Below are 24,680 nucleotides of genomic sequence, written 5' to 3' on the forward strand. Positions count from 1 at the left end.
ACCCGGCGGTGCCCCCGCCTGCGGGGGCTGCGCGTGCGCAGAGGCGAGCGGGTGCGTGAGGGGACGCGCGCGCATGCGCAGTGAGGCAGGGGGCGGTGGCCATCCCGGGGCACTGAGGTGAGGGCGGTGGGGCCGGGACGGGACCGGGGGGCCGGGACGGGGCCGGGCTGCAGCGGGCCCGGCGGTGCCCTGAGGCCGAGGGGGGGGCCGGGCGCGGTGACTGCGGGTCCCCGCAGCCGTGAAGCCGCGGTGCGGCCCCGCTGAGGCCCCGGTTCCCGAGCGGAGCCTCCTCAGGGGTCCTGCTGCCGCTGGCGCCGTTCCCGCGGGCCTATAGCGAGCCGCTGCTGCCGGGCAGCGCCCCCGGTAACCGGGCTGCTGGGCAGGGGCTCGCTCAGAGCGAGGTAGGGGCTCCGCGAAGTTCGTCTGCGGGGTTTTTTTGCGGTTAAAATAATAAAAGAGTTGCCTTCTAGTGCCGCCAAGTGGAGGTGTTTAATTGCAAATAAAAGCTTTCCTGAACTTACGTTGGCTTCATCGGTGATGTTTAGCTTGTATGGGTATTTATTGCTCGGTGCTGCTGCTGCTTCGTGTGCTGAAGTATTTTCTGCTGAAGCAAATGAAATGTTTCAAGCATGAAATCATTTACTAACTGCTTACCTAACGCCTCGTTGAAGAATGACACTTGAGAACAGTAGAATCTGACGTTCCTCATCCTCCATGAGAGGATGAAGCGTAGTGCCAGCTCCTGGGGCTTCGTTAACAACCTGACCGGGAGGAGATCACCGTGTGAAGCAGTGTGTGAAACCCTGGTGGTCTCCTTACTTCTTGGTTCTTTCTCCTCCCTCAAAGCTCTCTGATGGGCTGCATGGGAAGTTATGAGAGTAGAAAACGAAGCTTGTTAACAGGGTCAACACGGAAGGATGCTCACCACATCAGACCACTCACCAAGTTCTATGTACGCTCTATAGCCTGACCCCAACGCTTAGAAAACAGCACCTTAATGGGGCAAGTTCAAAATACAAGTCCAGATTATCTAATCCGTGTAGGTAGGGATTACTCAGTATCCTGTACTAGCCTAGCATAAAATAAAATCTCAGAATTCAAAATCATAGATTAATCTAGAACTGCAAATGAACGTCCCCAAGTTCTGCCCTGTACCACCAGGCAATTGTCTTGACTGACCAGTCATGCATCATTCTGAGAGGTAAAAATCCCCCTTCCCGTTCTAACTTTAACTGCTCAAGATGTGTTCTCCCAAATCTGACTGTAATATCCACGTCCTTGGGATGGAAATGTTCTACTATTTTTTTTTTTAATTGTTATTATTTTGTTTTCCTTTCACCTCCTCTTTGCAATCTTCCGTGACTTAAAGCCAATGAACATGGGAAGTCAGGACATGAGGTCAGTTACAGTACGTAAATTTGCTGCTTCTTCCAGCAGGTTTCTTTCAGTAGTTTTGAGAACTGTCTAAGGCAACCTCAGAGGATTCCTACCCCAGCAATCCCCCCCGATGTAGTTCAAGCACGTTTTGACAGGTGGATTGTAGGTACTCTTGCCAGCAGGAGAGAACCGGGGTGCACGTGGAGTGTCAGCAAAGGCTTTCCTGTTGGCCTGCAATACAAATTTGGTATTCTCCAAGTGGGGTAGGAATACTGATTTAATTTATTTACTGTTTTCCAGATCCATTCAACAACACAAAAATAATCTCGACTATTTTAGGAAACCTAATTGCAATCAGAACTAAAATCCCATGTGGAATGGTAAATGTTTCAAGGCAAGTATCTATGAACCAGTTCAAAAAGCCTTGAAAATAAATCTGTAAGTAAATAAAAATACCACACAGGATGTGCAGCTAAACTAGAACATCTTAAAAGAAGGATTCTGATCCTAAACCCTATTCCCTACGTCTGTTTCAGGTTTCTTTCCAGAGAAACTGTATCTTCATTTCTGTATGAATGTTCCAAGTTTATTGCATTTTACGTTCTTACTGAGAGAAGCACGTACGGTATCTTGGAGGCCATGGATTTTGAGGAAGCAGCAGTTTTCCCTGCTCAGAATGCCCTTGTTTCAGGCAGCAGGAAAGAAGAACTCTCTCAATCTCCTTGGACTAACTGAGGCAGAACTAGAAGAACAGTTTGTAAGAGGTGATGGCCCAGGAGGTCAAGCCACTAACAAGACAAGCAACTGTGTTGTTTTGAAGCATATTCCATCTGGGATTGTAGTGAAGGTAACGACATTTTATTTCATTAAGTCACAAGTCGCATCATGTCCTCCAAGTCTCCTTTTATAGTGGAGCATAATCACAGCGCAAGTGTCACAGAGGAAGAGTTTATTTATATGTATTGTAAAGAACCTCAGCACAAAGCAGTTTTGGTTAATGGTAGGTAAATAAATGTGGGGTCACAGCCCATCTTCCTAGCCTTGGCACGCGGTACTATTTTGTAGTTTCAATAAATTGTATCTCCTTACCCTATCGGTGACAGCCTTTGCGTTTCTGTCTCCCACGAGAGTCAGTTAAGAATGTACTCATTAACTCATCATAATCTGCAAATTCTTTTTAAGCATTACTCTTAGGTACCTATTGTGGGTTAATACTTTTCAATTAATCTGTACTTCCTTATCATAAGAAGGAGGAGACACAGTTCAGTTAAACTCAGAAGCAGACTTCCAAGGTAATGTGGAAGCAATCTTGTTTGCCAACAGAATTACAGATTAATGTAAAGGCTGGTCTGACAAGTTCCAGTAGCAAGTCACTATTAGGCAGCCTCACCAAAATACATCATCTGGATACAAAAGTTCTAGCAGGAAAACAGAAGAATACACAGGTCAAAGTTGTAATAAAAGTGTCCTACTGTGTTTCTTCAGTGTCATCAAACAAGATCAGTGGAGCAGAACCGAAAGATAGCCAGAAAAATCCTCCAGGAAAAAGTTGACCTCTTCTACAAAGGTGAAGATAGCGATGTTTTTAAAGAAAAGAAAGCATCAGAGAAGAAGAAGCAAGAGAAAAAAAGAAGAGCAAAGGAAAACCTAGAGAGGAAAAAGCAGTTTAAAGAGATGCTACAATTGGATAGCAAATAAACATGGAGAACCGACTGGCTCTAGTAGGGTAAGGGAGAAGTTTGTCATGCCTAAGCACAGTTTTCCTACTAACTATAATGTAGGGTTTCATAAGGACAGCTGAAATCTTGAGTAGTGACCTGCTATTACAGTAAGACTGAAGTGTTAAAAGCAGTATGTGTTCTTACATCTGTCTGCCATCATCTCATTGCTCATATTTAGTAATCTGTTTTTCTGCCAAGTTCAAAAGATGATAAAAAAGCAAGCGGATCCTTCTGCCTAGTATGATAACTTAGGCTGTTTCGTAGGAGTTCCAGTAAATAAGGAGAACAGACCTTAAAGGTCTTTCCATCCTTACTCAGACAATGCCTCCACTGATAGAAATCCTTCAGAAACAGTGGCCAGGTTTAGATGAGAAATGAAAAGTTGCTTTGTGCTGTTGGTTCTGATGATGGAAACAGATGCACTGATACAAAGAGCCACCAGTCACGGGCAGTCTCCTTCAGATCTGTTAGCTTAACTGCCTGCACAGATGCTCCATCCCTCTCAATTCTGAAAGAATTTTAAACAGTAGCTTTACAACTCTTACCTAGAGTGGTGATGAGCATTGCTGGGGAGCCAGGGAAGGCGTTCCTGCAAGCGAGGGCTCATCAGACATTTTCTTCCGCTTCAGAGGCAGAATTAGGTCATTAGAAGTATAGAACAACCTGCATTGGGAGCTGCCTGCCGAGGCAACAGAGTCCAGTTCATCCAAGCTGTGAAGCAATTAACTTTTCTTCTTAATACTACATTCTCTTCAGGGATCCATAGCTCCATATATGTTAGATATCCCAGATATCCTGTCTTCCTTAGGATTTAGATTTGGTTGTACTGCAGTGAACAACAGTTCTGTTTATGCTATGCTGCAGCTAAGCTTGGGTATTTCTGTAACTTCACTCATTTTGATAGTTTCCCATTTTATGCACCTGCTTTTCCTTTGTTACTGTTACTTTGGAGCCCCCAGTGAGGTATACTTTCCTATTTTAATACCGTTAAAACGCTAATTGCTTAACCAGAGCTTCTCTTTAATTTTCAGGCAGAACCCTCACAGGCTGCCACTGCGTTCTGACTTTCAACAATGAAGGGAGAGAGCTTCAAGAACCAAAGTTGTTATATCTATTTTGAAAGCAAGGTACGCTACTAGCAGCTGTACCACCCGCTTAGAGACATCGACCGCATCAAGGGAAACTCCCCAGCAATCCGCAGGCCCGTTCCCTTGTCGTCCTGAATTTGAGCCTCCTGCATGAAGGTTAAGTCTTTGCTTCTCGTACACTGAGTATGGATCTGATTAAAGTGACTGTAGATACTTTTAATACAAATTGTTAATGAAAATAAGCTTTATTACATCAAGTAATAAATACATACAAAGATGCAAATAACAGTTTTAGTAATTTATCCAGAATTTTCTTTTTTTTTTTGTCAAACAAACTGAAATCTCCTGCCTTAATGTAGAAATTAGCCTTTCAGGACCTTGTTATTATTTAATAGGTTTCCCTATTTTCCATATAACTCATGCACTTTAAATGGACTTCAAAGCACTAACAGTCATGCAAATGTTTATGCAAAACGAACAAAAAAGGAAAAGTAAGAGGAGGGGAAGGTTATTTCTAAGCAGGGTCTATGCTGTATGACAAATTGTGACATAGCAGACTACTAGGTACAGCATGCTATTCTGCATTTATTAAAAAAAATCCTCAGAGCTTATGTCAAACTTTGAAAGATTGACCATTTGGGGTTAAGTGAATATAGTGAAAATTAAAATAAACAGAATGGGACTGTGACTGGATAAAAAGAGAACTGAAATATAGCCTGGGAGAGAGAGCATTCCTCTGCATGCAGTTCAGTTTTCATGTTTTAGAAACATTTTAGGGAGTTTTAATGTCTTTACAAAATGCAAACCCTCAGTAAGTTGAAAAATCCTTGTTTTATCATTCTTAACTATACATTTTTGTAAGGGCAAAAAAAGAAAGATAAAACATTCAAAATAAAGGAATTTGTCTGAACGTTTCAAGAGTCAGAAGGAATAGGTATTACTTTTTCTTCATTGAGAGATGGAAAATCTTGCAACTGCATTGGTGGGCTAGGATCTTGCGTTTCGCTCAGTCTCAGCCAAGCATTCCCGAACTAATCCTCTGGCATGAATAATGCCTGCAAAAGAATGGGACATATTTTACGTGATCTCATTAAGGTGACACTCGCAATGACAGTCCACAGAAAGGTTTATGTATTTCTGTCTTGAGTTGCTAAGGCTACCACAGCTTGCCACAGAAAAGGGAGAGATCCCTCACTTACCTAACATCAGCCACTGCTAAAGAAGTTTGCTTTCCCAAACTGGCATTATAAATTGAAAATAGCCCAAACCAGCCACTGTAGGTCTGCAGTGAGAGCTATATCTTAACGTGCAGTGCAGGCCCATTTACAATCAGGGACTTAATTAAAAAATAAATAAATAAATCTTACCAACCTGACAGTTATTTTGCTACAATGGGGTGAAAAAAAATCCAAAGTTATTTAGGGAATCATTTTAGCAAGGTCTAAAAGTCTTAATTAATACCTTGGAATAATTTTCCAAGTGGATGCATCAAAATCCAAGCCTTCAAAAAGTTGCTTAAACACAAGTTGCATCTTTTGTAAATATAAGAGGATTTTTTTATGCTGTGTGTGGAAAGTCACCTCCTAACTGGCTCAGCTCCCAGTGTAAATCATCGCTGCCTTACATGCTGCTGTATCTACTCTAATCTGATAGACATAATGTGGAATTTTCCACTAAGAGTCCTGTTGCCTTGAGTTTCAGCAACCTGGACCTTGAGTTTTAATCCTGGATCTGAATCTAGATTCGTGTTCACAGAGCTGCCCAAAGAATAGAGCTCGAGTTAGATTTTACAATAGGAAACAGACAGATTTCTCTCCAACAAGGTTATGTTTTAATGTCAGGAAAAGACAGGTGATTTCTCTGCTCATTCGTGCTCCTTAACAAGAGTGGACAAATGACAATAAGGCAATAGATGAAGTTTAATCTCTGTTTAGAGGTAATAGATTCTGTCTCTAGAAGGCTGCTGGCCCAGAACAGCCTCCACATCCAAGGAGTGATTTGGGACTTGATGTGTGCCAGGCTTTGCAGAGGGTTAAGTTGACACAGACAAGTAAAGCTGCATCCTGCAGCTGTGGGAGGCAGAAATGCACACTCAGACCAGTATACTGGGCCTGGATCTGGTGGCAGGACGCCCGGTTTATGCAGCAGAACTACCCTAAATTATGTAGAATGCCGGGAATTTGGCCAATTTTAGAGGTCAGCTGCCTTTGTGCTTAGAAGCAGGTGGAGCTGGGGACAGGGACTTTATTCAGCAATAACCTCCACATGGCCATGGAGGCTGCAGTCACGTGGTTACTCTCGATCACTTCTACTCTCACACTTGCCCATGCTCCTTCAGCTATATGGCTCCCAAAATGCAAAGAGAGGTATGTTTGTGACCAAAAGATGGCAGCAGAAAGTACTTATTTTGGATTTTTTGCAGCATTTGCAAGTCAGTCGCAGTGGCAGCACTGAATCTTAAACCTACATTAGCTAAGTAAATACTCGCTGCAGGAAGGAGCAAAACAACTTTGTCTCACCTAACCGAACCGTTCCGTTCAAAGAACGTCTGCATCTCTCCCGGTCCCTGTCAGGTCGTCCCTGTCAGCCTATTGCCATTCATGATCTATTAATACTGACTCAGGCAATGCAATAAAGAGAGACTCCAGCAACATTGATTTTAGCTGGGCCAGATTCCACTTACCACTCATCAGCAGACTTTATTGCATCCTTTCCCAGAACAGCTACTAGTCATTTTATTGCATGTCACGGCAGATATATTACTCTCCCATAATGGTTGAGCCTTAAATAAAGCTTCGTAGTCCTGAGCGAACGTAAGGGGGCTTTGCGAGGTGGTGAAGTTAGTCTGTTACAATAACATTCCCGTTCAGGTTCGAATGCTTGAGCCAAACTCAGCACAAGGACCAAGGAGAGGGAGGAAAAGGTAACTACACATACTGGCAAAGGACAGAGCTGCCAGCGCAACCATTGTCGGTGGCACTCAGGGTCACTCCAGGAGCTCGAGCAGTGGAATGTCCCACTGCTCCTTCAGAAATATCCCTTGCACGTCCCCTGCAGGGGACAATGTCAAGCTGATGTCAGCAGTGGGGAATGTGGGGGTTTCTTTTACACTGCGAGGAAAGGGCATTTCTGTGACCCCTTTTAGCTGACTAAGCAAAGCTAAAGAGACCTCATCAGCCAGGCCTAAAAGCTTCTGCGTCCCTTACGAGCAGACTGCTAATGACGTCCACTTGAAGCAGGTAATGGAGCCTAAGCAGCCCGACGCTCCACGGAGAGCAGGAACACATCCGTTTGACATCCCGGTCTGAACAGCTTTCGCTGACAAAACCACCTTGTTTTGCCTGTCTCTCTCTCTAGCAGCCTGAGTGATTTACCACCGTGTAATATTTCTCTAATCAAAATGCACTTCAGTAAAGGTTCTTGGGTCAAGTAGGTGGGTGATGTTTATGAGAGGAAGTAAACGATGCTTGGCTGTGTATTTCTCAGGTTAGGGAGGAAAGGCAGTAGAAGGGGCGAGCAAGTGACTAGGAACCTGGCAGAACACCGCCAACTGACAACATAAGGGTTCTAAAATAACTTTGAACTATTAACTGAAAACCCCCTTGTGCACATGAAACACATTTGGCCACTAGTTTATCTATCAAATCCAGCAAGAATAGAGTATACCAAAGTTTCAATTACTGGTTAATACACCTCGTTTACCAACAAGCTCCAGACAGCTGTCCACTTTCAAGGAGAAGCACTGTTACAAAGCTGTATATAAGCAGTCAGCACACAAAGGGCATGGGACATTTAAAAAAAAAGTCAAACATTACCTCGTTTTAGCCTCTCCATCGCGCTTTTACTCCCAGCGTACGTGGGTCTGATCTCTTTCCCTAATTCTTCTATGATAGCTAGAAGTTCTGCATATTTGCTTTGCGGTACTTGACTGCTGCTGGTACCCTGTAGTTGAAAGTAGATTGATCTCAATTAAACACTGCTAAAAACAAAACAACAAGAACAAACAGCAAATGGAAATTCACAGAGGACCAGAAATAGCCCTGGAAGCCACTTTTCTTCTTTTTAAGTAAAATTTCGCATTTGTTATGTAAACATTATTTTCTTTTTGCCCTTCCTGCTACAGTTGGACACAATGCTCCGTGCCCTTCCAAAATCAGAATTAACTGGGAGGATGCAACTACAAGATTGGAACCTTACGTGAGACAGAAGTTAAAACAGTTCTACAAAACCAGCAAACAAAACTACTTCTTTAACCCTCTCTCTGCTTTTATCAATGTTCAGATGTATATTTTGTGGAGGAGTTAGCTAGGTAGGGAGAGTGAGGCGTAGATAAAACAAAACTGCCCATATGATAAGGGGAATCCTATAAAGTGGTTAACAAATTTCACAGAAAGAAACCAGCTGGATTCCTGAAGCTGCCCATAGGAATGTCTGTAACACGCACTTCATGAGACTGTAAATCTTACGTTATCAGTCTGCCCAAGGAAAACAGTTAAAGGTGTAGGAATATCACTTTTCTAACGAATAATTTTAAAAAATGCCACAGCCCTTCCTAGCAGAACATAACTCAAGACATGGTTCACTGTGACTCAGAAGGGACTAACAGTTAATTAGTAACTAATCTCACTCAGCACTCTGCTTAGTCTAATTTGATCCCAAGACATGTGTGATGAATCAGTCTGCCATTTGGGTTTGATTTCAAACCTTGGTGGGAGGGAGGAACACCTCAGATTACAGGCCACGATCCACGCAAACCATGCAAACGTAGGGTCGGTGACCTGGTTAAAGCAAAACAAGCAGAGCTGTACCTGCATCCCTTGTGTGTACCCTAGGGATGGGGGGCCGTAGTCGTTTATAAGCTGTCTGTATTGCGCAGACGTTGCCATACTTGTGGAGGGAGAGTGAACACTCCCAGCTGCAGAGAAAAAAAGAAAAAAATCTGTTATTATGTAAAGATGGATTAGCCAGTTACGTTGGGACACACCTTAGGTAGCTTTTCTCTTTTCTAAAGCTGTAACCTCTCACCTTTGTCCAAGCCGACTAACGCCATTCCAGAGCCACACTATTCGCTAGGAAGAGAACAGTTAAATGAACGCTTCCCTAATGTTTGCTGTACATTTGAAAATAGCACAGCCTGCAACATTATCAGCCCAAATTGTTTGCCTAAAAGTGAAACGGTGTAACATGACAGGTTGTTCTGCCGAGACAAACCAAATATTAAGGAGCCCTATTTTTGCATATATACATTCCACAGAGATGAGTCTAACGTGCTGTGCTATTTTTACTTTTTCAGTGCAAGTTATCTGAAAGCAATTTTGCAACTCAAAGTGTCATCACATGGTCAACGCAAGTTACCCTCGGTACTATTTTCAGCTGATGCCAAAACTATTCATAGAGAACAGTCGGTTGAGGTATATCGGATCTGCTGCTCATTTTGTGACATCGGAGGTGAAGAGCACTAGCGTTATTCCTCTTTGTGTGATACCAAACATTTTTAGCAAGTCAAACAGCGCCGCATAAACCTAAGGAAAAATAACATCTCTTTGGGTTATGGTTACTTTTTCTAGTGTTATATAAAAAAAATATGTATATACATACAGGGTTTTGACTCAGCTAAGAATTAAAGAAGCAGACTCAGATGTGATCATTGGCGAGCTGCTCCAGAAATGAGGAATCAAAACACCTCTCCACCCCACAACGGGAAGAATTTGGGGTTGAGAAGCAACCCTTAGACTTTTCTTGAAGGCCTTAATTATGCTGCCCGTTTTACAACCGCTTTAGAGGACCTGCTGGTTATGGACTGCACACTGAGGACTAAGGCGATGTTTGACCTAGCTGCTGCTCTTTTCCACTCTTGCAGCTAAGTGCCCCTGCATCCACTGATGCTGCTGTCTTCGCCTGCAGGCACAGACACAGCCTGCCTGCTGTCGGAAAAAATCTGCCCTCTTACAAACTTCCTTGCTGAAAATTCCCAACTGCCTTCCCCACGGGGAACAGATCTTATTCACCAGCCTTCATTTGAATCTAAATTAAACTGATGCCAAAAGTCACTGGGGCTCAGAACTATGTAAATCACTAGCTTTGTTTAAAAGTTGCAAGTGATTTCAATCCCTGTTTCCCCTCACTACAAAAAGAAACAGAAAGCCAGTAGTTTGTGAAAAGCGCTGCTGAACAGGCTCTCCTCCTCAGTTGGGAAGTCTCTTTCCACTTCAGAATTAATCACAGGATATCATTGTGGTGGCGTCTTTGTTACGAGAAGAGAGCGTGTTCTTAATTTTAACTAGACGTGAAATCCTAACGAAGGTAAACTGGGCTGGTCACTAGGTCAACTTAAAAAAAAAAGAAGGTTTCTCTGTCTTTAACTAAGCTGGTAAATTTTCTGGCATTACAATGTGTGTTTCTGTTACTACAGTTTCACGTGGAGCTAATTGTCACATTTTGCTGTAGTAGTAAAAAAAAAAAAAAAAAACTAAACACACCCATGGAGTATGGCTCCTGCACTGTGAAGAAACAGCACGGATGCCAGCTCTGCTCTCAATCAGTTCTTCACATTATCAGCTCGAAATGCATGCACAATTGCAAGATTTCTGTACTTACAACTCAGCCAACATTTCACGTCCAGATGACTGAATTTCAACACTTATCAAACGCGGCACAACAGCAAACCGCATCTTTCCTCCAAAGATTTCAAAATGCTCCAAAAACCTTAACGAACCCTTTGTGCTATACGGTAGGAAGGTTTAATTACCTCGATTAAGTAAAGAAAGACTTAAGCGATTTTTCCTCACGTACAATAAAACAAAAGACCCGTCCTGTAAGGACTTGTTCCTAAGCTGTTACCGCAGGCAGTCACCCATCATGCACACAAGCCCTGGGAGCTCCAAACTGGTTCTGAACCAAGGCCAGGACTCAGATGACCAAGCTCAGGCATCCCGCTTTACCCACTCAGCAGAACAAAAACCAAGACCGTTTTCCACCACCACCATCTCAGTTAATGACAATATAGATGGTAATTATTTCAGGTCATGCTGAGTGAAACGACGACACGTGCTTCGCCTGTACGAAATAACACCACAGGGCTCGTCTAGGTAAGAGAGAAAGCCCTCCTGGAAACACGACGCGGCAAGACAAAGCAGTGAATCCGGGGCCAACCCAAGCTTGGCAGACGCAAGGCACTGCAGTGGACAGGAGCTGGCCTCGGCACGGGAGCGCGAGGCCGGCAGTGACTCAGTCGGCACGGAGCTACGAAAACAAACGAGGAGAACTTGCAACAGGCAGCGATGAGTAAGGACCCGCCGCTGGAGTCTGAGCATCGCTGCCCATGGGAATTAGCAGGCAGCTCGGCAGCGGGTGCCGCTTGGCAGCCAGGGGTGCTGTATTGTCTCCCGTACCCAGGCGTATGCAGAGCTGTGCTGCAGACACTAGAGGCCATCGCTGAGTACGGCGTGCCCTGCCAAATGACAGATCGTGGTAACCATGGTGAGTTTACCCGTTTCTTTGCAGTCTGCATCAAAAATGTAATAAGACATAATGCCATGCGCCGACCACTTTATCAGCAGCAGCAGGCCCTGAGAACAAAGAAAAGGATCTGACTTGGCCGTGGCACCAGGCTCCGCACACCCATGCCAGAAGTTGCGCCACTCAAACTCTGCTGGAGGGAAAGGAAAATGAAAAATCCCCGATTTCACCTCAATTTAGGATGATGCAATCGTGAAACTGAAATTAATTGTGGGGGTATTATTATCTCGCAGGGTAATGGACCTTAGGCTTTTTGACCTATCGCTCCGTATGTTAATCTCGAGGAGAAGCCCTGGGTCTTAGATGACTATTAGTCAATTAACCCGAAATACATCTGCCATCTGCATGTCTGAACATCCTGTACGTCCCAGATTTAAAAAAATATATATATATCACCAGCTACTGCTATTACTGTTAGGAAGCAAAATTAGGCCAGCGAGTCTCGCAGTCAAGACCCAGTCAAAAATCAGTTTGATGATTAGGTATTCACTAGAGAGGAAAAAAGGAGGGGGGATCTAAACTGAGGCTTGCTATTTCATGTTAAAATAACAATGGAGACAAGACAGTTACGAATTGACAGAATCGAAAAGGGAGTGTGCTTGGCACTGAATTCGAGTGACACCGTGTATCACCTCCCAAATTGTCTTAGCGCTTGCTGCTGTTTAAAACCTAAATTAATATACACACTTTCCTCCCTCCGCTTTCCTAATTAAATGTATACAAAACCTTTTATATAGCCATTTATTCTTGTGCCAACAATGTCTTTTATTTCTGTATTCACACAGAAGACTGACAGAAGTGTTTTTTTCCCCACAAAAATACAGTGATTTTCTTGTTAATCAATATTACCCTTTACCAATGGGTGGGGGAGGTTTACAGTACAGCAAAAAGAAATTAGATTTTTTTGGCAAGATCTCTTCCTTCCAGCGGTCTCCCGGAGCCCCACTGAACACCCTGGAAGACAAAGGATCAGGAACCAACCTTTGTTTCCCTGAACTCCCACTGACCAGGAATCTCCCCACTAATTTCTGATAGGTTTGTAGGGATCCACTCAGTTCCTCCGCTACTGCTTCCGAGCCTGAGCAGCAATTTGCTAGTCTTGAGTTTTAATTCTTAATTGCTGTTGCTTGCTGGAGAAGTAACTGGAAAGGCAGCTTACTGTGCACCCCACAAGGAAGTGGTGGGAACAGGAACGCTGGGGTACTCACCTGATCTGCTCCCAGCAGATGCCATGGCATCCACACAGCTCCAACAGCACCCTGTTTAACTTGCACAAACAGCAAGGAAAAATCAGGAATAGTTCCTCAACTCAATGAGTTACTCCCATAAAACTGACTTAGGCAAGTAGAGCCAACCCCACTGGATATGTGTTTCTCTACCACCTGCACTTTGTAAGGTCCTATAAAGCTGCAAGTGTAAGCTGCTGCCATTTTACCGACTCTTTGTACTCAGGAACACGACAGTATCTAAGAAGAGATCCCTGCAGGTATGCAGTATGAGACAGCCAGGAGTTTACCTGCGAGGACGTAACTTCTGCCCTAAAATGGCCAAATTTGCAGCGGAACACACGAGGAGCGTTCACGTGAGCTGCTCCTAACGTACGCCGCGGGGCAAGTACCTTCCAGCCCGGGGAGAGACGTAACCCCATCGCAGCTGTTTCTGCGACGCGTCTTTGCACACAGCCTGAAACACGGTTGCAGTGTTCTGCCTGGCTACGAGAACATTTGACTCCCTAGCCCTCCGCACACTTTGGCTGAAGTTCAGCGAGAGCTCCCTGCCATCCGTGGGACACCACATGCGTGTCTGCACAAGCAGATCTACTGCACAGCCAAGCAACACGCCGAGCTGTACAGGAGCTGCCAACCCAGAGCAAAAAATGCTGACAACCCCCATTTCCCCCAGCCCTCCAATAATTTTTTTTTTTTAATTTAAAATAATGGAACCCGTTCTCATTCACACAAAACATTCCTTATAGGACTGGCTGTGAAAGTTATATTTTCACCCACTACTTCCCCCCTCAGACAGCCCATGTGGTAGAAACAGACCTTTCTTTGAATAAAACTATTTCATTAAAAAAAATCCAGAACACACATATAAATATGTTCTCAAGAACTAGGACATTCTTTATCGTAACAGCCAGAGGCCTTGCTCTTTTGATCTGTCACACTCTGGGCCTTTCCTCTGGTACTCTCGTTCCATTTAATCTTTCCATGTGGATAACGGCCATGTTTTATGTCTGCTCTTTCTTCCTCCTCCCTTTTTTTTTTTTAATCAGAAAAACAAAAGACAGTCCCTCAGACTCCCCACCATTCTTCTTTTCTAGCTTAAGACAAGCAATTTTTGTATTACCGAGTTATCTGGCACAATGGGAATGGTTCAAAAGATCGAAGAATTTAGGATGTGTACACCACATGTAGCTGGAGCGAGGGGGTAGGATTTAGGTCTAGATTTCAGTCAGGTCCCCCAGGCCAAGTGTTTGCAGCATGGATATGGCTCAAAGCTGCCTTTGGTTTGGGTCCTAAGTTCCCATTAAAGGATGCAGTGCCAGCGTTGCACAACTGGAGCGCAGCTTCTGGTTTACTTTTATGCAAAAGGAATGAAGTTTGCATGAACCAAAACCACCCTGCAACTCAACCAACAAGTGGTGGGTGGGGACGATGAGGAGATTTGCTGGTTGAGAAAACCATACCGTTCATTGCTTTGAACCTAAACGCTCTGGTAGACAAAGCCAAAAATGCCAGTTTTCTAAATGTCCCAACAAGTCCACTCAAAAATTGCTAATTCTGAAACATGCTTACTGTGTTTCTTTTCAGACTGCTCTTAACCTCGCATGGATTTCAAGCGACCAGAGAACCAGCAAATTTCAGTTTGAATCTTGAGGGTTTGGGGACGGAATATCAGCTACGTGTCCTAAAAACTATCCCCTCTGCTAAGATGTGAACACTTTGCTCCCTGCATTGCTTATGACAGCATTCCTTCCAGCACTCCCACTCTAAAAACCGGCTTCTCAATCTGGACGACAATATGAAACCTAAGCTGTCTGTAAAGGGCGACAAGCAAGGCATTTGCTCATGCAAGTGTGCACTGCGGTCTTCATAAGGAGTGACCTAGTAGTGTGCTCGGTTTCACCTCGCAGGACTGAATGAAATTGGTCTCTCCAGTTGCAAGCAACAGCCCTGGTTAGCGAAGTTCTTTCTGGTTCACCTCTCAGCGAGAATTTGTGCTGTCCACCACGAGGCTCCTGGTCGCTGTGAGGTGCAGCAGGTGCTCTGACAGCCCCATCGGTCCCCAGCTGCGGCAGTGTCTGCTGCGCAGGTCACCACTCAGTAACGGGGAGCCAAGGCACAGCTCCTTCCTTCTCTTGTCACAGTCTGACAGAATTTGTTTCTCCAGATCCTACACACGCAGGTTTTTAAGCTTTATTACAAGAATAGGGTTTTGTCTTGATGCCTGCCATTTTTGCAAGAATTAGAATAAAACCAAAGGAACACCCCAAGCTCTTTCTGCTGGCTTCTGCATCTTAAAACTACCGTTCTCAAACCAGTTCATACTCTGTACAAAATGCTGGTTAATATCCACAACAGAGCCAGAAAATGCCTAGAAACAGGAAAATCACAGAACTATAGAATCACAGAATGGTCTGCGTCAGAAGGGACCTTCTGGTTCCGAACTCTGTCACGGGCACAACTCCTGCCCCTGGACCAGGCTGCCCCTGACCCCATTCAGCCTGGCCTTGAGCACCCCCAGGGATGGGGCACCCACAGCTCCTCTGCCTCGCCGCTCTCTGAGTGAAAAATTTCTCCCCAATACTTCCTCTAAACCTGCCCTGTTTAGTTTAAAACCATTCCCCCTGGTCCCATCACCACACCCCCGATTACAGGTCCCCCCTAGGCCCTGCCAGCCGCGGGCCCTTCTCCTCCCCAGGCCGCACGCCCCCAGCTCCCGGCTGGCCCCGCAGCGGAGCCGCCCCGGCCTCCCAGCACCCCGCGGCCTCCTCTGGCCCCGCTCCAGCAGCTCCGCGTCCTTCTGGCGCTGGGGCCCCTCCAGGTGGGGCCTCACGGGGGCGAGCAGAGGGGGACGATCCCTTCCCTCGCCCCGCTGCCACACCGCTTTCGATGCAGCCCAGGGGACCGTTGGGTGCTGGGCTGCCAGCACGCAGTGCCAGCTCGTGTCCTCTCGAGCCTGGGCAGCCCTGGGTGGCAGCCCTTCCCTCTGAGGTGTTGATGGCACCACAGAGCTCAGGGTCACCCACAGACTCGCTGAGGGTGCCCAAAATCCCACCGTGCATGTCACCGACAAAGACATTAAATAGCACCGGTCCCAACACCGCCCTGTAAGGGACGCCACCCGTCACTGGTCTCCACCTGGACATGGAGCCGTTGACCACAGCTCTGTGAGAGCGGCCATCTGGGCAGTGACTGTGATCATCCAGCCGAAATATAAACTAAAAACCAGCAGTCTACAAACTACACAGCTGGTGTAAAGCTCTCTGCTCCCACCGAAGCCAGTGGAGAAGCCCCACTTTACCCCAGCGCAGCGGCTGGCCCTCTCACAGAGGAGCTGAGTTAAACAATATAAAGCACAAGACGAGGAGGAAGCTGTGCCTTGCAGGATTCAGTACAATACACAAGAGAATAAAAACAAACCGAAATGCTGCTAGAAAGGGTAACAGAGGTTCCCCTGGGGCACGGCAGGGCCAGGTGAGGCTGGAAGGAAAAGCCGCAGCAGCACAGGTCCCGCTTACCTGCCGTGCAGGGCAGGTGCTTGTGCGGGAGGTTAAATGGGGCTCCCCGAGCACAGGCGGTTTCGAACTGACAGCGCTACACGCAGGGGCCTGATTCCCAGAGCACAGGCTCCCCAGGAGGGAGGTGGATAATTTGGGCAAAACGCTACAAGCCTGGCTGCAGGCACCCCTGAAGGGTGTCACCACTGACCAGGGCAAGGCGAGGAGGAACGGGCACCGAACCCTGCTGTGACACCACGACCTCCTTCCCGCAGCCTGGTGTGAGGCAGAGCAGTCCGCACCCGGATGCTCCCAGCATCCTGGCTCACTTGCGGAGCAGCTGCGCTTTCCTCACCCGCAGCCATCCCCGACCTGCCCACGGCCCCACGGAGGCTTCCTCCCAAACTGCCCCCGTCCCGAGGCAGCCCCTCTCCCCCAGGACTTCAGCCCAGGTTTCCCAGTCCCCAGCACGCTCCCGTGCCAGAACGGAGCACAGTCACCCACCGAGCACAACTGCTTCACCTCACCGGGCCACTCACTGAGCGCAGTTTAAGCACGATTTCGCAGAGCAGCCGCTCTCGGGCTAAACTTGAAAGGAGTTAGCTCTGCAGAGAGGACGCGGCTCCAGGAGCTGAGCCGACGCTGCCTGCCCAAACGCTCCTGCACCAGAAGCCCTGCACTGCAGGGAAGCAGCGTTACCTCCCAGAGGAAAATCCCTGCGAGATCCACAGCTGGCCAGAGCCCTCCGTCGGCTGAGACCAAAATACTCAGCATGCACACGGAGAGGCTTCTGCAGGGCTGGTTTCAGGCCAAAAGGGACAGATTTCCTGTTTTCCTCTCCTCTGCAGGACGGGGGAGGGGGGTTCCTTCACCCCAGGTTTGGAAGCGACCCTCGGATTTCTGCTCCTGGCTGGGGGCATTCAGTGCAAGCACAATAGCGAAGCAATCTCCTCCAACTCAGAATCAAGCTCCAGAAAGGAGGGGGCCATCTGCAGTCATATCACTCCGAACGCGATATGTGCAACTGCAAGGACTGCTTTGTCTAACTCCCTTGGCCTTAGGCCACGGTGCTGGCAATACCACTAGCTAGAGGAAGAGCTGGTGCGTGAGGATAATGGCAGAAGACAGGGAGGGAAGAGAGAGCCCATTTTGGATTCCGAGGAGGACGTTCTTTCATTGAAAAGATTCTGGGGGTGTTGAGGATGATCCGAACTGAGGAAAGAGGACAACTTAGACAAGAATAGTTCTAACATGACAGCGAACTGCCGCTAACTTGCCATTACGGAGGGGAAAAAAAAAAAAAAAAAGGAAGGGGGGGGTAGGAAAGATAAAACTGCATGAAAGAATCTAAAACCCCAATCGCGGCAGGAGCGTTAGAAAGCACACGGGCACGGCAGCAGGAGGACCGGAGGCAGAAACTTCACCGCTCAGCTCGCGCTGTGAGCGGCATGTTCGCAGCCCTCACCGGCGGAGCGGCCAGCCCCGGGTCCCCCCGCGGCACGACCTAACCCGCACCCCTCACCCACCATCGCAAAATACCACCTTTGTTCCCCCTGCAATTTTACGGCTGTTCCGGAGCGCCAGGCACAGGTTCTCGTGGGAGCCGGCAGGAGAACGGTTTCCCTTGCTGGGCTTTGTTTTGTTTCTTTCTTTCTTTCTTTTTTTTTTTTTTCCCCTCCGGTGACACTTCTGCTTTTTGTCAAAAATCCTGAGCACATCCCCTGCTTCCTGACCCCTTCGCGGGGCAGCGCGCGGCCCCACGGCAATCCCCACACCGCCGCCCGGCTCGCCGAGCCCTTCAGCGCTTGCAGCCCCACCGAGCTCAGCTCCGAGCAGGATCAGAGCTTCTCCCGCACGCAGGCGGCTGAGGCGCGGGGACCTCGGCTCATGCACCAGCTGGTGACAATTCCTCGCCGTAAAATAAGACGGCCGCTCTCCCGGTAGCTAGGGCAGAGGTGCATCTCGTTAATCCCTTTCGTTCTTAGACATCCCAGGATTACGACCACGCACCGGGGCAGATCTCCCTCCCTCCTAAACCAAGCAGCCAAACTTTCCCTTCTCAAAAATAAAAGAAATTAAAAAAAATCAGCCTTTCTGCCTGCGGACGGACTGGTGGCATCCCCGCAGGCTGGCGCAGGAGGGAAAGGGAGACGGGAATATTAATTTTAAGTCAGCACCAACTTCTCCATTTTGGTTCTGTTTAATACGAGCGAGATCCCCTCCAAATATCCCAGAGCCAAGCGATCGCCGCTGCGGCTTTGTTCGGGCTGCAGCGGGGCGGCCGCGCACCCCAGGGTGCAGACCCCAGCGGGCACCAGCATCCGCCTGCCCTCACCTCTGGAAGGCAGGGGGGGGGAAAAAAAAAAAAAAAGTTAATCCCATCAAGGAAACTTTTTAGAGAGGAAAGTTGGAAAGGCTCCTGTATGGATGCAAGGGGGTGGAGGGGGATAAGGAGTGTTTTTGTAGGAAATAAAGAGGAATTCCTGTGCCCCCCCCCCCACACACACACACACACTTCCAAAAATATTTGGGGGTGAGCGGGGAGGGCTCGCCCGCCCGGGCCGCCCCGCCGAGCCCCGGTCGCTGAGGGGCAGCGGGGACCGAGACCCCCCCGGCGGCGGAGGGCGCGGGTCCGGGGTCCCGGGCGGCCCCGCAGCTCCTGAGGAGCGCGGCCCGGCGGCGGCGGCGGGCGTGAGGCGAGGCGAGGCGCGGGGCGAGCGGCACTTGCGGCGTCCCGCCAGCAGCGGTCCTCGCTGAGGCGCCGCCGGAATATTCCTGATCCAGATCAATCAGCCGCCCCGGGGAGCCGGGCATGGAGGAAAGCCGGCGGCCGGAGGAGCCCCCCCCCTCCCTCCCTCCCGGCGGCGGCGGAGGCGGCTCGGGGGCCGGCCCGGCGGCTCCCGGCGCCCCCGCGGAGGGGCGGCGCGGGGCGGCGCGGGGCGGGCGAGCGCCCGGTAATGGCGGCGCGGAGCCGGGCGCGGAGAGCTCGCTGCCCCGCCATAGCGGGACCGGGCAGAAAAACTCGAGGCCGGGGCTCGCCGCGGGCTGCCGGGGCGGCACGGCGGGGCCCCCGCCGCACGCCTCCCAAACTTGCCACCCAGTTGCCGCCGCGGACTTACCCGGGGTGAGGGGAGTCCCGGGGATGTGGGCGTTCAAGTTGGGCTTGTAGGACATTCCCAGAGACATGGCCAGCGGGGCGAGCAGGAGGAGGAGGAGGAGAGGCGTCCCGAAATTCACCGAAGCGTCTCCGCGTCTCCCAGACACTTTGGGTTGTTTACAGCGGTAGCAGGCACCGGCAAATATGGCCGTCAGTTATATTGACACCCACAATGCAATATATCATCCATACATCATGAGGAGACGCCGATCCCAAAACTTTGGGGGAGACGAGGCAGCCGCCCGCCGCCCGCCGCCGCCGCCCCGCGCACCGAGGCGCGGCGGGGGCGCGGAGGGGGCGCGGCGGCGGGGGGGTGCCGCCGCCATCCCCTCCCAGACAATGGAGCTCCCCTCAGGGACGCCGCCGCCGGAGGAGCCGGGCGGGGAGGGAGGGAAGGAGGGGAGAGGAGGGGAGAGGAGGGCTGGCGGCGGCGGGGGGGGGCCCGGGGGGGGGGGGCGTTTTAATGAACTTCGCAAAGTTCGGCCGCAAACTTCGCCTCCGCGGCGGCCCTGCCCGCGCCGTGCGCCGGGGGGGGGCCGCGGCCGCCAGCCCCCGGCTGAGGAGAAGGGCTGCCGCCTCCCTCAGGGCCCGCTCGCACCCAGCCCGGCGTTCCCCCCCCCCCCACCTCTCCCCCCACCAATTTCGATGGAAAATACCTGTTGATAATTTTAGAATATTATTCTTTTTTTCCCCTCAGATGCCGCCAAGGAAAAATCTGCCTTTCCTTTATTTTTCTTTTTCTTTCAGACCACTATTTTCTACCCGCCTGAAGGTTGAAGGCCGACGTAGATTAATTAAAAAATAAATATTTTTGTTCACAATTGACTCGTTTTCTGCTCGCGAGCAGCTGTAAGCTTGCCCACCGAAGATATATATTTATTTTTCTAAACTTGCAGGAGAAATTATGAAGCTTTTTAGCCTGCGTCTGCCACTCCACAACTCGTCTCCCATCCTCTGTCATCGTTAAATTACTCGGTTTTTACCAATATACAACCACTCAGGACCTGGACAGCCCCTCCAAGGGTACGCTGTTCGACCTGAGACCCCCACGGTGAGACCCCCAAGGTGAGACCCCCAAGGTGAGACCCCCAACGTGAGACCCCCAAGGTGAGACCCACATCTGCCTTACCAGAAGCCACTCCGGGACCGGTGAGGGCGCCTGCGGTTTTATTGCCCAGGCTAACGTCTGCCCAATGCTATCTGCTGCTTTTAGTGCCAGAGATGGCAAAGGCAGGGAGCCCAGTCCCGCTCCTTGGAAGTCAGGGGCAAATTCCTTTGAAGTGACGCTGGTTCGGGCCTGTAGCATCTCTGGTCGAGGACTGCTCCGCCAAGGGAGGCAGAGAGCATCTCCCTCGCACAGACACAGCAAAAATCGCGGGGCAGCTGGGTGATTTCCTCAGCAGGGAGGAGAATCAAGCAAGCCAGATGCTGAGCTCCCCGGCTCATGCCCTAACGACTGCACACTGCGTGAAAGAAACATCTGAAGATTAGGACTGGTACCAGATAAAATACATTAATGTGTTACAGTTTTGTATTTTACCTCAAATCCTCACTCTTACAAGTGATCTGTGCTCTCTTCTCTTAGAGAGGGGACCTGAGAGCCCCAAGCGCAGAATTATGTGCAAGTGACAGTATTTTCACAGCAGAGCACAAGGCTTTGAGAGTGTAATTCTCATCAGAGTCCTGAAAGATAGCGCAGGTAAACCCTCACACCCTGCGCTGTGTCATTTAGAAGTCTGCATCCCCCAAACTCCGCATTCAGATTTGTAAATCACTGCCTGCCTGCTGGTTCCTGGACAGGCAGTGAAGTCCTGCAGGCGAGGGGCATGCCGCGCTGGGATTTTCCATGGCTGCGCGGTTGTTTACAGCCACACCAAGTGAGTGCGAAATGGGAGTGTTCAGAGCTTGCCGTGTTCTTCACGGCTTTGCACCAACTCTAAAAAACTGCGCTCAGGGCAGCGCTGTGAAGAACAAGCCCCCCTGTGTTTTGCCTGGTTTTATAGTGATGGCTTAAAAATATACAATATTCCGGGATATGGGTGGGGTGGCATAAGGAGATGATCCTGTAAAGATTAACCTTTCTTCAGCCCAAGTTATTGCTAGCTTTGGAGCAAACTGTGACTTAGCAGATGGTCAGGCTCGTAGGGCCAGAGTATTTGCCCTGTAAGTGGGAACCCAGCAATACCACAGCATCGCTCAGTCTCAGTATTTTACGTCTGCTCTGCTGGTCTCCAGGCACAGGTAGCAGCGGCAGCATGAGCCACAGGACCCTGCTGAACGACAGCCTTACTGCTTGGCCTCTGAAGTTGTGCAAGCTCCAACTGCCTTCGCTAGCTGCCTGTTGATTTTTGCAGATACCGCGGACGTTGGCTTGGATAGGAAGTACCTACAAGTTCTTCCTATCTGCCAAGCGCTCTGTGGAGTTACTGAAGTTATTTTGAGCCAGGTGTGACCACAATAAAACCGCCGCCATGCCTGGGCCCCAGGATGACAGTTTAGCTGGGTGACCACAGATTCGAGCTCCCTCGGAGGGGCTGCCTGCAGTTTAAACTTCTTTCGCATCACGGCACGGCTTGGCACTGCTGAGGGTTTTGTTCTGCCCCTGCACTGAGTGTAACAGCTACAGTTCCAGCAGCCTTTGTGCTCCAGGCTGCTTACAGCAAGCTGCAGGTCTCTGCTCTGCAAACTGATGGCACAGCCTTGTTTACTGACAGCAAAAGCAGCTCTTAATCACCGAGTGGCCAAGTCATAGTGCAGGAAATACAGCAGAGCAATTTTCTCTCACACGTGACGTTTTCAAGCCTTCTCCTCGCTAAGAAGTAACTTAAAAATAAATGTTCTTATGTTTTTCAGCAAGGGAAAATGGACAGTAAGAGGTGCCTGTCTCTGCAGTCATCTGCAAGGCCGCTCACACACTGCCACAAAACCTCCCATATTTTCCAGGTACGTAAACCTCTTTCTCAGTGGCGTTAAGATCTGCAACTTTCACCGTGTTCCTCCCTTTTTTTTTCCTTTGTATCATCTCAGTTTCCTCTCCTGGTTTGACTTTCTTACCTCTGCTCCTCCCAAACCGCTGGGAATACTCGGCAGCCAGGGTTTCCACAGCGTGAGCCTTCCAGCCCCTGCTCAGCCAAGCTCTGACTGACACCGAGGAGGTTTTCCCTTCGCAAAGCTCTGCGAGGTTGGATGCCGTACCCCTCTGGCAAGGGTGTAGGGAACGCAAACGCAAAGTGTGATGTTGGAAGGCGCGGGCAGCTGGCTGTCAGGACGGCTCTCCAAGGCAGAGAGGGGCCTTGGCCCATGCTTTGAGGCAAACCCGTTTGTCCCCTTGCATCTGGAAATCAAACTAATAGCCATCAGTGCCTGCAGAGCTGTGCTGCAGCACACTCGGAGACCTGCGAATACAGGGTGTAAACTAGTCGTTTCTTATCTTCTTGGGTTAAATTATCAATGAGAAGAATGAAAGATGGCACAGCAAGCCCCTGGTTTTTTCATGGTATGTCGTTGACATGTAAAACATTACATGTGCGCATTAATTTCAATGTAATTAATTGTTGTCAAGTTTAATGAATTGAGTGACTTGGGGATGTTCTGACACTCACCACAGAGACCCATGCAGCAGAGAGGGGAAAGATATGGGAAGTTTGTTCCTTTTTCTGCAGGGAGTTCATATTTAAATACTTATCCCCACATTTCCAGGGAGGCAGCATCATAAATAGAATAATCATAAAGGTACCCACAAGTTTCTGAGCACTAATTTAATCTGCAAGTCTCCAAACTGTTCTTCGGTGCTAAAACTAAGACGAACATCCAAAACAAAGTGAAAAGTCTCTGCTTGGCCCAGGCTGAAAACGAAGCTTTTGAATTCCTGAGTGTGGGTGGGTTTAACCCCTTTGAAGAGCACAAGTGGTCGATGCATACCCCGAGGCTGCTCCCTCCAAATCGGCGAGGCTGCAGGCTGGGAATATGCAGTGACTGCAGCAGGATTTACCCAGTCTTTGGGCAAAGACATGCAAAGCAGCTTCCTGCAGCGCTGCTTATTTTGGCTGATACGTACCAGCGGCTCTGGGGGCTCAGCACCACGGATAACCTGAGGAAGCCCAGGCCTGTGTCGTGCTGCGCTGTGCTGCACGTACAGCTTGGGCTTCGGGCCCCTGCTGTGCCGCACAGCTCGGTGGCTGCAGGCTGACCCTGGCCAGCTCACAACAAAGGAACCTGCGGGCGAGTCCCACTTCATACCAGCGATTACACCACCTGCGTGGCCTTGCCTTTATCTAGAAGTGCAGAAGGTTCTCGTGTGAACGTCCTTTCTGTTTGACAGAAAGGACAAGCAGAATTGTTTTCTTTCGAGAAAAGCCTGTAACAGCTTGAATGACCGAAAATGGGCTAACTCTTTCCACAGACCCGGCATGCTGCACGCTGATCAGAGAGCCTTTCAGTACCGAACAACTCCACGTTCCCCACATCTGAAGGGACATAAGTTTATCTACACTATTTTCTCTTTGTTTTTAGCATTAGCTCTAACAAATAACATTTTAAAAGACACTTTCCAGAGCCAAACACCTTCCTTACTGATCGTACTGAACCAGCGCTTCCTGGTGCAGAACACCTCCTGCTCCAGGCCCTGCTCCAGGGATGCTCCCAGGGTCGTCTGGGACGCTGACAATGAGGGCAAATTGTGCATTTTATCCTTTTGGGCTCCATTGTTGCTCCCTTATCAGCTTGCTACAGCTCCTCACGCTGCTGTCTCTGTTCCCTGCAACTGCATCCTCCTGACAGTCCAAGATTTCCGTCCTGCTCATTTTGTTTCCAAGAGAGAGCTGACAGCCCTTGGTGTCCCTCCACTATAATCTGCTTTCTGGCTGATGTTAGCTGCTTACTGCCCCATCCTCATCAAAATGCACAAGGAACACTCGATCCTGGAGAGAAATACAGATTCCCTAGTTCTACTCTGACACCTTTGCTCCCTGAAATACCCCTGAAAGGACTGGATTGCTCCCCCCAGCGGGAAGCAGCCCGCTGAGACCCTCTGCAAGGGGGGCTGTGATGCAACGTGACGAATCCAAGAACTCTGCCGCAGCAGCAGCGAGCCAGGC

At 49.0% G+C, this 24,680-nt stretch overlaps 2 protein-coding genes across 7 annotated transcripts; one reads left to right on the forward strand and one right to left on the reverse strand.

Annotated features, from left to right (window-relative positions):
• Positions 1-29: 29 nt before the first annotated feature.
• On the forward strand, positions 30-10,660 carry MTRFR (mitochondrial translation release factor in rescue). Of its 5 annotated transcripts, none has more exons than XM_048073959.2 (5): positions 99-117; positions 1,678-1,771; positions 1,914-2,224; positions 2,863-3,103; positions 4,130-10,660. In XM_048073959.2, exons 2-4 carry the CDS (start codon positions 1,762-1,764, stop codon positions 3,073-3,075), a joined length of 534 nt encoding a protein of 177 aa, XP_047929916.2. In that variant the 5' UTR covers positions 99-117; positions 1,678-1,761; the 3' UTR covers positions 3,076-3,103; positions 4,130-10,660. The 5 variants fall into 5 exon arrangements, with proteins under 5 accessions (XP_066835362.1, XP_047929916.2, XP_066835360.1 ...); XM_066979258.1 differs by lacking the exon at positions 99-117 and adding an exon at positions 161-401; XM_066979261.1 differs by lacking the exon at positions 1,678-1,771 and having other exon boundaries at positions 30-117.
• Positions 4,413-19,911, reverse strand: CDK2AP1 (cyclin dependent kinase 2 associated protein 1). 2 transcript variants are annotated; one of them, XM_066979262.1, is made up of 4 exons: positions 19,547-19,911; positions 8,995-9,101; positions 8,002-8,128; positions 4,413-5,241 (listed from the first exon to the last, which is right to left on the reverse strand). In XM_066979262.1, the coding sequence occupies exons 1-4, from the start codon at positions 19,611-19,613 to the stop codon at positions 5,174-5,176; spliced, it is 369 nt and encodes a 122-aa protein (XP_066835363.1). In that variant the 5' UTR covers positions 19,614-19,911; the 3' UTR covers positions 4,413-5,173. The 2 variants fall into 2 exon arrangements, with proteins under 2 accessions (XP_066835363.1, XP_066835364.1); XM_066979263.1 differs by lacking the exon at positions 19,547-19,911 and adding an exon at positions 9,212-9,236.
• Between the last annotated feature and the right edge of the window lie 4,769 nt (positions 19,912-24,680).

Source organism: Anser cygnoides, chromosome 17, assembly GCF_040182565.1.
Source record: "Anser cygnoides isolate HZ-2024a breed goose chromosome 17, Taihu_goose_T2T_genome, whole genome shotgun sequence".
Lineage (NCBI taxonomy): Eukaryota > Metazoa > Chordata > Aves > Anseriformes > Anatidae > Anser > Anser cygnoides.

What these genes read in the sequence shown, in the direction of transcription:
- CDK2AP1 (XM_066979262.1), bottom strand. Translation starts at nt 19,613, where the DNA reads ATGTCTCTGGGAATGTCCTACAAGCCCAACTTGAACGCCCACATCCCC. An exon ending in CGGGACTCCCCTCACCCCGG is followed by an intron (nt 9,102 to 19,546) that starts GTAAGTCCGCGG and finishes TTTTCTCTGCAG; the next exon opens with CTGGGAGTGTTCACTCTCCC. An exon ending in GATGGAGAGGCTAAAACGAG is followed by an intron (nt 5,242 to 8,001) that starts GTAATGTTTGAC and finishes ATTCTTTTGCAG; the next exon opens with GCATTATTCATGCCAGAGGA.
- MTRFR (XM_048073959.2), top strand. An exon ending in CATCTGGGATTGTAGTGAAG is followed by an intron (nt 2,225 to 2,862) that starts GTAACGACATTT and finishes GTGTTTCTTCAG; the next exon opens with TGTCATCAAACAAGATCAGT.